Below are 14365 nucleotides of genomic sequence, written 5' to 3' on the forward strand. Positions count from 1 at the left end.
AAGTTGTACAACGCCGTGTCGACCGATATCAACAAACATTCAACCTAAAGAAGACTAGAATTACCCTAAATACAGGGTGAACGGAAAATTTCACCATGGATGTGATAACTTTGTAGTGAGTGGTACAGGGTGCATTTATTGAGATGTCTAATAAAACTGTACCGATATTTTAGATGTGTTTATCTGTACATTCATTCCTGAACTGCCATTTCACTGTTGCTAAGTTGATAAATTAATAATGAATACCGGTAAAAAAATTGTCCCATACAAAATATCGTGCACTACATTTCAGCTCTAAACTGGGAAGAGCAACTCCAATAAACCCAAGGAGAAAGATTCTTTATTAGAAATTTCCAACGCCGAAGGTTTTTATAACTCTATAGAATGCACAATTAATGTCACAACGCGGGTATGAATAACAATTTTTTTCTAGCTGTCTGAATTTTGGTTTTATTAAGTTGCTGCTAGCGTAATAAGTACATGGCAGCTGATTTTGTAGTTACATGCATAAAACGGGTCAAATACAATGCCTAACCCATGTCCACAAGTTCCAAAGGTTACTGATTAATTCCGTAAAGTTGTATTAAATAGTAAATAAATTGCAGGATTTGAACGCCGCTCTCAGTTTTGTTGTTTTAATAACATCAACTCCGATATTGTATTAAAATGGTACACGCTTTATATACTTACAGTTTAATACAAATCGAGTCAAATCAAGTTCTAAATAGTACTAAAACGATACACAATTATATTATTGAGTGAGTTTTAACAAAACGCTCAACTTTTTCTTCCTTTCTTACAAAAAATTTTTAACGCATAAACTAAACAAGTTGCGCAGCCATCTTTAACAGAGTGCCTGTTCACTGGAGGAAAGGAAGTTTGTGCTTAAGCATGATGTGCCTGCGCATGTTATTCTTGAGGGCGGAGCGATGCGGGCAGTAGGGACATGTGAAGGGCTTCTCCCCGGTGTGGATACGAACATGGTTCATGAAGTCCCACCTCTTGTGGCTGCGGTACGAACAAACCTGGCACTGGTAGACTCCGTCGCTTGTTTCTGGGCCCATCCCACCTTCGGGAGCGAGGTCTGATTGCAGGGAATTTAGATCGTCGTCCTGGTTCTGGGGCTTGAATAATGAGTGACTCCAAGAGTCGCCCACTGCGTAGCCATCTTCAGTGTCGGCAGCTGTCAAGTCTATGATCCTTGAGGGGTTATTGCAACTAGTGTCACTAGAGCTAATAAAATGGAGAAATTCATGCGATTTATTGGATGTCGTGTCTCCCAAATCATTGGTACTGTTAAGGTTTGTATTTCTGGTTTGCTTGGAAAGCCGTGACGCTGGATTAGAAGAGTTCGCAGTGCTTGGGTCCGCCTCAGATGATTCTGTCGCACCGATGTATTTATTAGAGAACGCGAGGGATAAGAGAGCAGTGAGGCCGCGGTCCTCGCCGGTGTCGATAGTGGGTGTGTCGACGGCAGGCACTGTCGTTGACAACTCCCAAGAACCCTGGTCTTCTTCTTTTGGGCGGAGACCCTACAATTGAGAAAAATCGTAGGGATAAAAAGTATCAACAACAGAATTGCCAGTAGTGGCAAAGAAGGGGAAATCCTGATAAAATCTCTCCCGAAAAATTCACTGATAATATGAAAAATATCTGTTCATTTCTAGTAGCTATTGCAATTAACGTTTATTAATTAATTAGCTACCATCAAAAACTAGGATGCCAATGGATGCCAAAATAACACCGTTTGCGAGTATCCAATAGATCATGCTAATGTAAAGTGAAATAAGGCCAGTAAATGCAGGCAGCATACATTTCTTGTAACATCAAGACGAAGAAGTGTGCATCAAGCAGTCCAGAAGGAAGCCTAAGTCGTTTGGTAAATACCAATGAAAAGTAAGTTAACCAGCAAACGGTTTGGTAATTTTGTTGTAGCCGTTGATGGAGCAGAGAAATCTGAATTAAAATATGACCGAGGAGGAAAATTTTATTGATTATTTTGCATCAGCAGCAAAGAAATGAATAACAGAAATATTTTACACATAAAATTCGCAAATAACCTAGAGCTTAACTAGCATAACTTACATCGAGTGAAGGTTGGTTTTGGCAACTCGAGTTCGGCGTATACACGTTACCTTAACTTATCAATACCTTAATAATAAAGCAAAGCTAGAATACTTATGTCTCATACGAACGCTTCTATTTGCTTAATGAATACTGCAGCACACATTAATACTGAATCAGGAGAAGACAAATCACACAAATTAATTGTACTACAATTCCAAGGAAGAGATCTGCACTTGGTTTTTGTCGGTGCACTGAGGTAATAGGGCCATGTATTTAAAACAAGGATCCACACAATCTTATCATCTATCCATGCACAAATGTAATTCATAAAATTATTTAGAGCACATACGTGCAAAGATATATCATGATAACAAAGTAGACGGATAAAAGTTTCCCACGAATAGCCATCAGGGAATCTGATCATTCGATATGAGAATTTGTAGTTTGTTTTCTGCTTTATATTACGGGAATAACGGTAAATCATTGGTGAAGATTTCTGTGTTCTAAAAAGCCCTATTGTCAACATATAAGCGAAGCATCGTGGAACGTTGTCCGTAACATAGGAAGCACCTGGAGCAATCGGCAGGTATGACGCCACAAGCAAATCATTTACAAACTGCCCACAAGACATATGACGTTGAAATAACGGCGATCAAATGTTTTTTAAGGTAGTATTCATCTCGTAATCAACGCTGTTTCAAAGTCATTTATCTGGAGGGCGTGATCTATCATGAACCACAGTATTGCATAGCGGAAGTGGATGTGATTCACAAAATCTACGAGGATGTTATGTTCCGGGAACTAAATTACTAAATTATGTAGAGTACAGCAAGAGATGTCCATGGAAGACCATCTATACAACGTTTACTCAAACCTACCCACTAGCTTAATGCAAGCCACAAAACTTCAATCAAATGTGCCACGAAAAACATTATTAACTTTAGACATAATTTAGAACGACACTACAAGTATATAAATTGGAGGTAAAGCATCATGGTAATGAAGAAGATTTTGTCATTAACTAGTTAATATTTGGATCAAAGACAACAAATATTGCAAATCAAATAATATCGGTGAGCGAGGTATATCTCGATGAAGACTCTCACTTATTTGCGGTATCATGAATATTTATAAAAAATTATGAATATATTGATGCTGATTTTATTTATTGTCAGCTGAATAAACCGTGGCAAATACGAAGGAACGTGTAAAGAAAGTGATGAAAATATATAAAAAAAGACACGAAAAAAGATATGAAAACGACACCATGAAAGAGAAAAGAAGACATTTTCTTTAATAAGAAACTAAAATATTGCACGTGATAATTGATGAACTAACGATACCAAAACGAATTTACTCGCTGTAAATTATAGAGTGATAATTCGAGTAAAATACTACACAAAAATACAAACAATAAATGAACGTATTGGCTGACGACATTGGTCTATTGATCCATTGTCTCCAGTTCTGTTCCAGATTTGAACATCGAGCGAATCGTGAAGAGACTCTTGTCTGAGGTATAATCCAAGCAATGAAAATCGTTTTAAAAATGAGACAAGCAGAAAAAAATATAACTCAGTACTCACTGCAGTGAGTGACAGAGAGCGCATTTTCTCGTCGACGAAAACTTGAGGTCACGAACAGACGGACGGACAGACGGACGGACAGACAGACAGACAGACGGACATGGCGAGCACAATAGTGCATTTTTTCCATAAATGAGAAAATGCGCTAAAAAGAGGCAGTTGGCTACCGAAAGTGTTGCTCATTGTTAGCAAAGTTCAAAATCGTATTAAACCTTGGAAATCCTAAAAATAGCCTTAATATTACTGAGTATGCAATTACAGCTAAGGATAACCGGAAGCATTAAATTAAAAAAAACTACATCATACGAGAATTAAGAATTTGTTTGGTTTCTGAGTGGCACGGACTCGGAACTCGATGCCTATAAACGTTTTTCAGAAGAAAGATGCTTACACTATCTCGGCTATTACGAACCAAGATAGCATCTAATCTATCAATATCAAGTAATCTTGAACAAGAGCCGAGATTGCAGAAATCTTAGAAATAATTATGATGGCTTAAGTCACAAAATTGGTGTGGTTGGCACAGTAAGGTAATCGCTTAGATTTACACGCCACAATTATAATTGCTCATATTTTTCTTCGCTAAAAAGCTCAAAATTCAACGCCATCAAGGTACGTTCAATGGAATAATAGTGCAGAAGATTTTGAGACGGTCAAATCTTTGCTCTGCGTCAATTGTTAGCGTAGCATTTTCTTTGGCAGGTGGCGATTCAAGAGCGTGTCCAGATTGCCAATTATTTGTAAGTGTAGCAGTTTCTTTGGCAGGTGGCGATTCATGTGCGTGTCCAGATTGTCAATTATTTATTAAGTAGCAGTTTCTTTGGCAGATGGCGATTCAAGGGCGTGTTTAGATTGCCAATTATTTATTAGCGTAGCAGTTTCTTTGGCAGGTGGCGATTCATGTGCGTGTCCAGATTGCTCTTTTGGTTGGCGCGGTAAGAACACAGCGGACACGCGTAGGGCTTTTCTTGCGTATGGGTCCGCAAATGCACAACGAGGCTGCGTTTCAAGATGGTTCGGTAGTTGCAAAATCTGCACGCGAAAGGCTTGACGCCGGAGTGTGTCTTCTGATGGTAATTGAATGCACTCTGGGACTTGGCCGAGTAAGGACATTTGTTGCACTTGAAGGGTTTTGGGTCAGCGGGGCGGATGTTCTTGCAGAGCTGAGCGTGCAGGGTGTAAATGCTGGCATCGGCGGTAGAGAAGGAACATCTGCGGCACTTCCATGAGGGGGACGGCGGGGGCGCAGGCTCCCCACAACCTGAGTTAATGTTGCCGTCGTCGAGACGGCTGACGCGGTAGGAGCCATTGGTGGATTGCGGTGTTAGCACACTTACAGATTGAGACATACTTCCAGATTGAGACATACTTCCAGATTGAGATACATTTCCAGATTGAGACACACTTGTGGAACAGGACACACTTTCCGATTGAGGCATACTTCCAGATTGGTGCATAGATCCAGATTGTGTCACACTTTTAGCCCGGGGAGAATCTTCAGAGCGATGCACAGGCGACGACAGAGGCACCGATGTCACCACAAAATCATCGCCGCTTACGTCGCGCATACCACATTTTTGGCTGTCACTATTTTTTGGACTGAAATCTAGTTTCTTGAACCCTGAAGAAAGACTTTCAATTCCTGGCACGCCGGGGAAGCGGTTAGCAGTTTCATGCGCGTCAAGAGAGGAAAAACCAGTGGAAGGGCCAGGTTTAGGAGCAGAAGAAGTGTAGTTTAGAGGCGAGGTTTGCATTAAGGAAGAAGCAATAGATGCTTGAGGTCGAACAGGCGACCACAGGTCCCATTCTTCCCTCGTCAAGCTCCATACCTGCGCACAGACAGCGTGGTCAGTTGCAGCTAACTTCTACTCATTTCCGTCATAACTCCAGCTCTTAGTTTTCACAAGAACTTTATGGTACTCTTATTCTATGGTAACAATAAAGTTCATGTGTGGATATTTATTTTCATAATAATCGAATTGGGTAATGGACTAGCCGCTTAAATTTTTTTCGGTATCATGGATGCTTAACGAAACTAAAGGTTTATATGTCAATGGCATTGCAGCGTCAAACCGTTTGTCAATCTGACTCTACTTTGTTTCAAAAAACAAAATTTTCATGTTGACTCCATAAGGAGCAATATATTATTTCGAATTGATGAATAATTTGCAAATGACGGATAAAATCTACTCGTAGAGTAATGCTCTGTGGCATGCAGGAAATAGACAGCTGATAGAGATGGCAACGCTGCAGCTGAACTAACCACGCTGACTGCCGCCGCAACCAACACCTTGGCTTCACACACGCTTTCTACTCAATACAAGTGATAACACGCGCCCGTTTTATGCAATTCATTGTTACTTTTCGAAAAGATTATATTTTTATGTAAATAGGTATAATTATATTTCACCGAGTAGGAATCTAGAGATTTTAGTGACAGTTACAGATAGAAGAAAAAGAACAACAGAGATAAGTTATTCACCAGACAATATTTTAAAGATATAGACAATATCATAAACCTTCAATGAAAAGACGCAATAACTTAGACCTAAAATAATTGACCATATTGATATATGAATAGACCAGAATACATTGCTCAACTCGAACGATTTGGACACAATTTAATAACTTTTACTCTGAAAAAATTTGTCTGTGGCAACGTGCATCGTGCAAGCATCGTGGCAATACAGAATGTGTACAGTATTGTAGCAACACGGTGCGTGTGCTGCGTATCGTGTACAGAGTGGCGAATCTCAAGGCAACGAGGCATGAAAGTCCAGTCTGCAATCTAGAAATTTATTTGTCATAACCAAATAAACATCCCAATAATCTATAAGCTAATATTTAGTGTTGCACTCACTTGTGTAGCAGCGAAATCCTTTTGGTCGTCGAATGCTTCTCCCCGGGCAGCATCATCGTCCTGTGGGATTAGTAATTGTAAGTTACAATGCAGCCGGATACTCTACAAACCAGAGCTTGGTTATAAAGCCACAGCCCAGTCTAGGTATGCTGCTTTAAAAATATCAATAATTCTTGCTGCAGTAGACATGAAGATCTTATATACCATCATCACCATATGCTTAAATTTGAGTTAATTTTTTAGAGGCAGCTCTGATAACAGCCCCTATATATTGCATCTATCATATTGATTAGAAAAATATGGTTTTTAATCCAAGCTTAAGATGAAGCAGGTAAGTACTTGAGATGTGTAAGCTTCAGAAGCCTTGGCAGATTCTTCATCTCTTTCAATGTGCAGAGGTTCCGTCTTTACTGCAGTATAATCCACTTCGGTCATAACTGCATCTCCACAACCACGCTGGAATATTTGAACACTTTATACATTCTGCAATTCCTACCTTGTTCTCATCATATTGAACTATGCAATTATGATAGCATAATATTAAATCAAAACATAGGTATGTGAGTGCTTTACAGATCATAGTCATGCCTGTTAGCTACTACCTCTTTGTTAAAAAGCTTAAAACTTTCTTGCATTTCATTCATCTCGTCAGTACTCTGAGCAATTGTTAGTAAAAAAAAAACCTTAACCTCATGATATTCAGTTACCAGTCAATAAGTACATATTGCCAGTGACAGTTAGAAAATAGTAGCACCTGACAACATCACATCATTGCATACAAATACAACAAAGTATTTCTGTAGCTATTCAGGAATATATACAAGTGTTCCATTACTTATTTGAAATGTTCATGATTCCATCAATATTAATTAAGATATTTATTCTTTTTAAAATTGATAGTATTTTTTACAATAAAAAATAATAAATCAATGAAGAGAAGGTGCTCACTGAAGGTGCAGCAGAATAATCAGGATTAAAAGATTCATTGTCGCGAGGAAAGTTCACTTCTTCAAATGTTCTATGCCTTCGATGCTTGAAAAGTTCTGGTTTAGACAGCCCTGAAGAGTCTGACAAACTTCTCTTCTTAGCCTTATTGTAGTTATTGCTTTCCTTGTCTTTAATTTGTTTGCTAGCAAGTGAACCATCGCATTGACCATCAGAGGCAGTTGTTGCTGGTAGGGGAAGTCTTCCATCTGAATCTTGACAGGTCTCTTCAAAAGGCTCTGTGTCTATTTCCTCATTATCAGGACAGTGCAAAGTATCTTCTTTCACTTCACTATCTTCAGTACCATACATCTGACGATTATCAATGCAATTAACACGTTCATTGGAGGAGATAGGAATAGGAACTTTGTCGTTGGTTACGCTATCATAAGAAGAGTCCTTTTGTGAAATGGAAGAATTTATAGAAGCAACTTTCTTGGAAATTGGATGTACTCTTGACTTTTGACCAGCAGATACGCCATCAGGATGTCTTGAATAATGAAGGGAGTTGAAGCATGACGCCAGCATGATGTCATTATCCCTCACGAGCTGAGCAACAGAGTCACCAGTAGCCAGGCCTCTGATCTGTAGCTGCTCAGCGGTGCGGATGAGGCCAGACAGAGCATTCTGTGCGACCGATGCCTCTCCCTTGTACATGTAGTCCAATAATGCTTCAAAATCTCCACTGTCAACATCCTGCAATCACAAAAATTTACCTATGTCAACCTTCTGCAACCACAGTAAATATTGTGAACCTGTAGTACAGACAATAATTATTATTGGAAAGAAGAGTGTCAAGACCAGAAAGAACACCTTCCACTCAATACATATCCTATGAAGAGGCTGATGGATTTTATTCTTGAATTGGCATTTAACAGTTCTAAGCATGATAGTTACAACATTTACAAGAAAGAACCTAATTATACAGTGCATAAGTGAAGTAAATCAAGCACATAAAAATATACTTTAAATCTAAGAGAACAATTAATTAAATATGACAATAACATGCATCAAAGATAAATTAGGAACTTCATCAACAATCAAGTTCAGACTCAAGGAACAAGCTCCATCAGTTAGCAAATGATTACCTAAAACAAATAAATCACCATTGAGTACCTGCAGAACTATCATCATGTTGAGAGGTTGCGTGCATTGCGACTGTTGTGCCAGTATTTGTTGGAAGAAAGGACTGCTTGCTGCGAGAACCAGTTTGTGGGCTGGGAAGATGCGTGTACCACACACAACACTCACATCACAGAGGAGATCCTAGTTTCAATTGGAACAACAAATGAAATACTTTGGCCTGAGAGCAAGCTGCATTGGTAGGATATCAGTAATTGTAATTTTATTACTACAGTAGTTGTTGCTGAAATCTGGAGGCTGCAGCAACAAATTTTCAATACATTTGAGATCTAGCAGTTCCAAAAATGGCAGGAAAACTCTTAGTCACAGATCAAAAAGTCAATATTTTCTATACTAGATCTTGCACTTTTGTTAAACTCAACAATTAGATATGAGATAATTTATCTAGCATAAATATCATTATCTCAGTCAGACAACTCACAACTTTGAAAATGGTGGAAGAGCTTTAGTCATGGTTTGGAGCTGGCATGGAACATATCTACATTTTGAGCTGCAGCTAGAGCTTTTCTGTCATTTATGAAACCGAGAGTTCCCACTAGATGAATTATAAGATGCCTCTAATCTGATTGTTAACAACAGTAGGCATTGGGTGGCATGATTCCATATTTAATGAAAATTTGTCTCCTTAGGGCCCAAGATTTCAGTAAAAAGTAACGCCTTTTTAATTTGAAGTATAGCAAGATTTTATGTAAAACATAGAAATTTTCTAAACTTGTTATTCTAATAAAGGTATGGATTAAAATTTTTTCTATCCTTGAATTCATGAAATTTTTATAACAATTGTTACCTGTTTAATTTTCATCAGTAACAGTAAATAAAGCTTACCTTTGATTTTAAAGCACTAAAAACTGAAACAAATGTAGAGTGGTGGTGATTCCATTTCAGAGAGAGTAGAGTTGACATTTTCATTCATTGAAATTTGAAGTGAAAGCAAAAACATAATATGATTTATTATTTAATTAGAATAAACCACTGATATGAGAGCTTCCGAGAAGAATACTTCTTCTTTACTTGAAGTTGAAGGAGCTCTGGAAACTCTTCCAAAGTAGCCCCTTAACAGGATAGTGCTTGATGTTTGTGCAACTGTGGGGAATAAGCCAGAGGTAAGACACTGTAAAGAGCAGGCATGTTAAGAGACTGCTGCTACAAGACAGAGCTCTCATTGATAAATAATGTACGAGGTTTGTTTGAACAATATATGCATATTTCATTCTAGTTTAGTGACTACTGACATACTCTGCAAGGCTGCACTGTGCCTCACATGAGATTGAAGACTCTACTGAAGGTCCAGCCTGGGCAGCATAGCCTGGAGCTTCTTCTGACCAAGTTGGTCTAGCAGAGTGACACAGTGAGCATAGTTATACTCAAATAAAATAAAGTTCCTGTGGGCTTGTCTCTGAAGGATCATGGTTTAAAAATGAATTCAAGGTGAACAGCAATTATCTTCACAAAAAGAGCAGAGAGCAGTAACAATCTATAAATAACTAATAACTATACACAAAAGTAAGAATTATTATTTAGCCCTAAGACAATTGCATAGAGTATTTCTGTTCTCCTCAATTTGGCATTCAGTTCAATTCCCATAGAAATTAAATGTATAGGATATAAGTTAGTTTCCCGAAATTTCACTTATGGTTAATAAGAATTAGCACTAACATAGATACAGCATTACTTATAGTAAACAAAGAGTGGTAGTATATATAGCTAATAAAAATACTGCTAGAGCATCCATTTCAAGTTCTTGATGGGGTTAGGATAGGGTCTCCTCCAAGTACCTATACAAGTTGTGCAGCTTGACAAGAATACTGAGACAAGTTAGGGGAGAAGAGTTCTCACCATCAAACGGGGTAAAAAGGGACAGTTTTGAGCGTTTTTTGTTAATAACTTCTTACCATGAAACATTTCACAAACAAATTTAGGCTCATCTTATAGCTCTTTGTGAGGGGACTGAGGGCTATCAAATGGCATCTTAAAAAAATTCCATATGCTATTTGTACGGTGATAGACGCAATATAAAAGGCTCCTGAATTTATCTGGAACCCCGGGGGGGGGGTGTGTGTATCCCACTATGCAGAGGGTGGATGCAGCGTCGGCAATATATGGATTTTTAAGCCCAAAGCGTCGCCGGCCATTTTAAAGATGCGTCGCCGGGTAATTTTTAATGAAAAGCCATTTACGCTGAGTAATGACGAACTATTTTTTCCCTTTTTACCGCATCACATGGAAATGGCTGCCCTTTTTTTGGAATGAGATAGGCAAATTCCGTCAATTGCGTTTTCAAGCCAACACCTGTGTGCAACTTTTATGTAAGTAAAATTTTTTAAAATGGCAAATATTTTTTTTGCTCCAGACCTTAGTAGGTACCTTAGTAGAAGTACTTTTCCAAAATAGCACTTTTTAAACTTTTTTTCAGTGATTTTTTAGAGATAGTAAACTTTTGATTTCTTGACTAGCTTTATAAATAATAGATGGTAAAAATGTTGAAGTTTACGCCACTATTTTTAGTTTTGCAATATTTTCATTAGTTTAGCTGCTGCAACATTTCTACAAAATGTGGGATATGTGTCCCAATTTACCTTGCCTGTACGGTATTTTTTTTACCCCCTTTGACGGTACAAGTCAATCCATAGCTCACAGGCACAGTCTCAATTCCAATAGGGTGAAATTGCAGAATAAAAAAGTCAAGGCAACAATTATCTGAAAACTTTGCTGCTATTTAATCATTTGCATTGACTGTGTATCTTAAAATCCACAATTGAATTAGGCAACTTATACTTAAAACTCAAAAAATAATTTAAATAAATAAATAAACCATTAATAAAAATATTAAGTAACTATTTGTGAAGCACATAAAATGTTTGCATTTTAATAAAATTATGTTCTGGCTCTGCAAATAGCTTTGTCACATTCTCAGTGTTGCTATGGCACACAAATTGTAGGTACGTGCACAAACCAAGTGCGGATCACAATAAAGCTACCAAAATGGCGGACAGGCAATTTTGGCTTCAGCGCACGCGGAGCAGCGGAGGCATTTACATAATCATTTAGTTTTAAAAGTTCTGTCCAACTGGCACCTTAATTTGATTGGCTTGGGTTTATAAACAAATGAAAAAACTCAAATTATAATGACATCATCCTGTTAAAAAAATATTTATTGTCTGCTTGCTTGGCTGGGATTTACTGTTCACAAAGGGTGCCAATTTGAGCTAAAATTAAACATTTATACTATCTTATTAGGGCATTAATGAAAGAAAATGGGGATCAATCATCAAGCTAGCTGCTTGCAGTTCTTAGAGTATGCTCCCTAAATTTCAGAGTTCTGCCAAGTGCCAACAGCAGCACAGTGATGGTAGAGGAAGCAAAAAGAAAATTTTTGGGTCCAACAACCTTGCCACTTCTGGATTGCAATGGCAGATTAGCAGTACCGTGGTTCATGTTCAGCAATGCAGTACCTACTAGTGAGTCATTCAGTGGTATGACAGACTGACAGTAAACAGTTCAGTTCCTTCCTGTTTCAGTTTATATTTCAAAGTTGAGGAGACTCAGGAGTTTATTGCACATAATTACTTGACCAGGACAATTTTAATTCAAAAATACATTGTTATATCATTAAATGAAATTGTTTACGGTACTTGAAAAGTTGAACCTACCTCTTGCCCTTGATCTAACTGTCTACTTGCTAGGGTAAACACGGTATATTCCGACACATTAAGGACATAGCAAGAAATGAATAGCTATAAAAAATATCACCATATGCACAACTCAAGTTCTGATTGGTTTACGTCACTCTCAAAACACCACACTACGCGCCGCGCCAGCAACAATGAAACGTCACAAACTGTTGCCATATTTATTTAAAAGCCTTTAGAATTCAAACCTACAAAATCCCTGAATTATGACGCTGTGTGTGACTGAATTTGGCACATTGTGAGACTAATTCCGGCAACGCTTCCAACTCAATTAATTTGTAATTCTGGCACCCTGAGTTGGAATTCCAACGCCCTGTGTGAGCTGTATCAGAATACGACACAGCTCAGAATGAGCTTAATTAAAAAATGTTATTAAGCTTTTAATTAAGAAAATTTAAATTTTTGGACACAGCTTGGAACCTCGGAACGAGTTGTGTGTGTCTAATTCCAAGCTGTGTCGGAATTAGTTTTTACGTGTCTAAAACCGTTGCTTAACTTAATCGCCTATTAATTTATTTACCACTTGAAATCAGCAAATACAAGTATACTTAAAGGATTCCTAATATATTCACAGAATTATTTAAAAGTCTCAAACCATAATATTCTTGGTAATAGTTTAGATTAAGTGCATCCCAAAAAAAGGGTGTTTTTTTAATTATATGTTTTTTGGGGTGTAGATTAAGAATCTGAAATCCGTTTTTGGCGGTTGGCATCGGAAAACCGATTTTTTCAGGTTTTTTATATATTATCTATAGAAAACGACAATGGGGGACCCATGGGGAACTGGGGGTTTTAGGGGGAGGGACACGCCCAAGGCTTTAATTCGTAAAAAATTTGGGTAAAATCGGCAAACCGTGGTACCGTAAAATGGGGTAACTTAGACCACTTTTTTTTATAAATGATGCCATTTTTTTACTAGCTAAATTAAACTTGAATTGAAACATGCAAAATACAGGTCTATACTCTAGCTTCACTCACCATAAATTGCTGGCTCCTGCCTCAGTAAACAAATTGAACTCGTGGACTTCAACATCTTGGCAAAAGGCTTTGGACACTAAGAGGTTTCCCCTAAGCAGCACACAGAGTAGAAAAATATCAATGCATCAGGCTGTGTAAATAAGAGATTAAAATATGAATGATGAATATGAAGCGCCAGATGCTATACCGGACAATTGTAACCTTTTTATGATCTAGTTCATTGGAGTAAAACACGTTTCTTCGAGTATTTATAGTAGAGTATTTACTATCTAGAAATGCAGAATCTTTAATGTAAATACCGAATAACCGCACTCCTGATTTCACTTTTAGTAGAATGTTCATCAGTTTTGAAAATTTGTACAGCTGTTAAACCAGTCGACCAGTTCCACGGTCTTCCCCACACCACACCAAAAGGAACTCACTTTATTTGGGTATGAGAAAGGCTGCTGGGGGATTCCACCGCCACCTCCCCCTGAAGCCCCTCCACTTGCCCCATCACTCTTGCCTACGTCATCCAGGGTGATGAGTGCATCTGCCCCCCATTCTGACTCGCGCATGATCTGCAATGAAGAAATTACTAGTTTTACTCAGTGGTGGTGTGGTGCATTAAAGCTTTACACGAACTGTAATTAAAAGTACAAGACTCTTTTTCTAACTTCACACAATGTTTATATAATGTTGTGATACGGTATATAAAATCATTTGCATTGACAAATGCATTTAACCATACTAACTTCCAATGTACTCAACAGGCAAACAACTAGCTGAGTTGATGGTGCCAATTATGTAGTCTGTGGTAAACTAACAAAAAGAATCAAACTTGGACACCTCTTTAGGCTGAATTTAAAATGTGATAAAAGAAAAAACTTCATACAAAAACGGTATTTGAACACAAAAAAGTAACGTTGTTTTTATGTAACCTCATGTACGCAAAAGTACATACTTGAGGGTCTGGCGTGTATTCCAGATTGTAGTTGTGTGCAATTTCCTGGAGATATTTTTCCACGAGAACTTNGTCCCGGGGCTGAACATTTTACATCCGCCGCTCGTAATGCGCT

General features: G+C 38.0%; 1 protein-coding gene across 3 annotated transcripts; it reads right to left on the reverse strand.

Moving 5' to 3' along the window:
* Positions 1-65: 65 nt before the first annotated feature.
* LOC108672611 (B-cell lymphoma 6 protein homolog) lies at positions 66-10224 on the reverse strand. Of its 3 annotated transcripts, none has more exons than XM_018160313.2 (7): positions 9877-10218; positions 9466-9723; positions 8614-8763; positions 7462-8193; positions 6853-6969; positions 6514-6573; positions 66-1532 (listed from the first exon to the last, which is right to left on the reverse strand). In XM_018160313.2, the coding sequence occupies exons 2-7, from the start codon at positions 9547-9549 to the stop codon at positions 861-863; spliced, it is 1815 nt and encodes a 604-aa protein (XP_018015802.1). In that variant the 5' UTR covers positions 9550-9723; positions 9877-10218; the 3' UTR covers positions 66-860. The 3 variants fall into 3 exon arrangements, with proteins under 3 accessions (XP_018015802.1, XP_018015800.1, XP_018015799.1); XM_018160311.2 differs by lacking the exon at positions 66-1532 and adding an exon at positions 4197-5482 and having other exon boundaries at positions 9902-10224; XM_018160310.2 differs by lacking the exon at positions 66-1532 and adding an exon at positions 4197-5482 and having other exon boundaries at positions 9877-10224.
* Positions 10225-14365: the final 4141 nt, after the last annotated feature.

This window comes from Hyalella azteca, unplaced genomic scaffold (genome assembly GCF_000764305.2).
Source record: "Hyalella azteca isolate HAZT.00-mixed unplaced genomic scaffold, Hazt_2.0.2 contig14273, whole genome shotgun sequence".
NCBI classification, from domain to species: Eukaryota; Metazoa; Arthropoda; class Malacostraca; order Amphipoda; family Hyalellidae; genus Hyalella; species Hyalella azteca.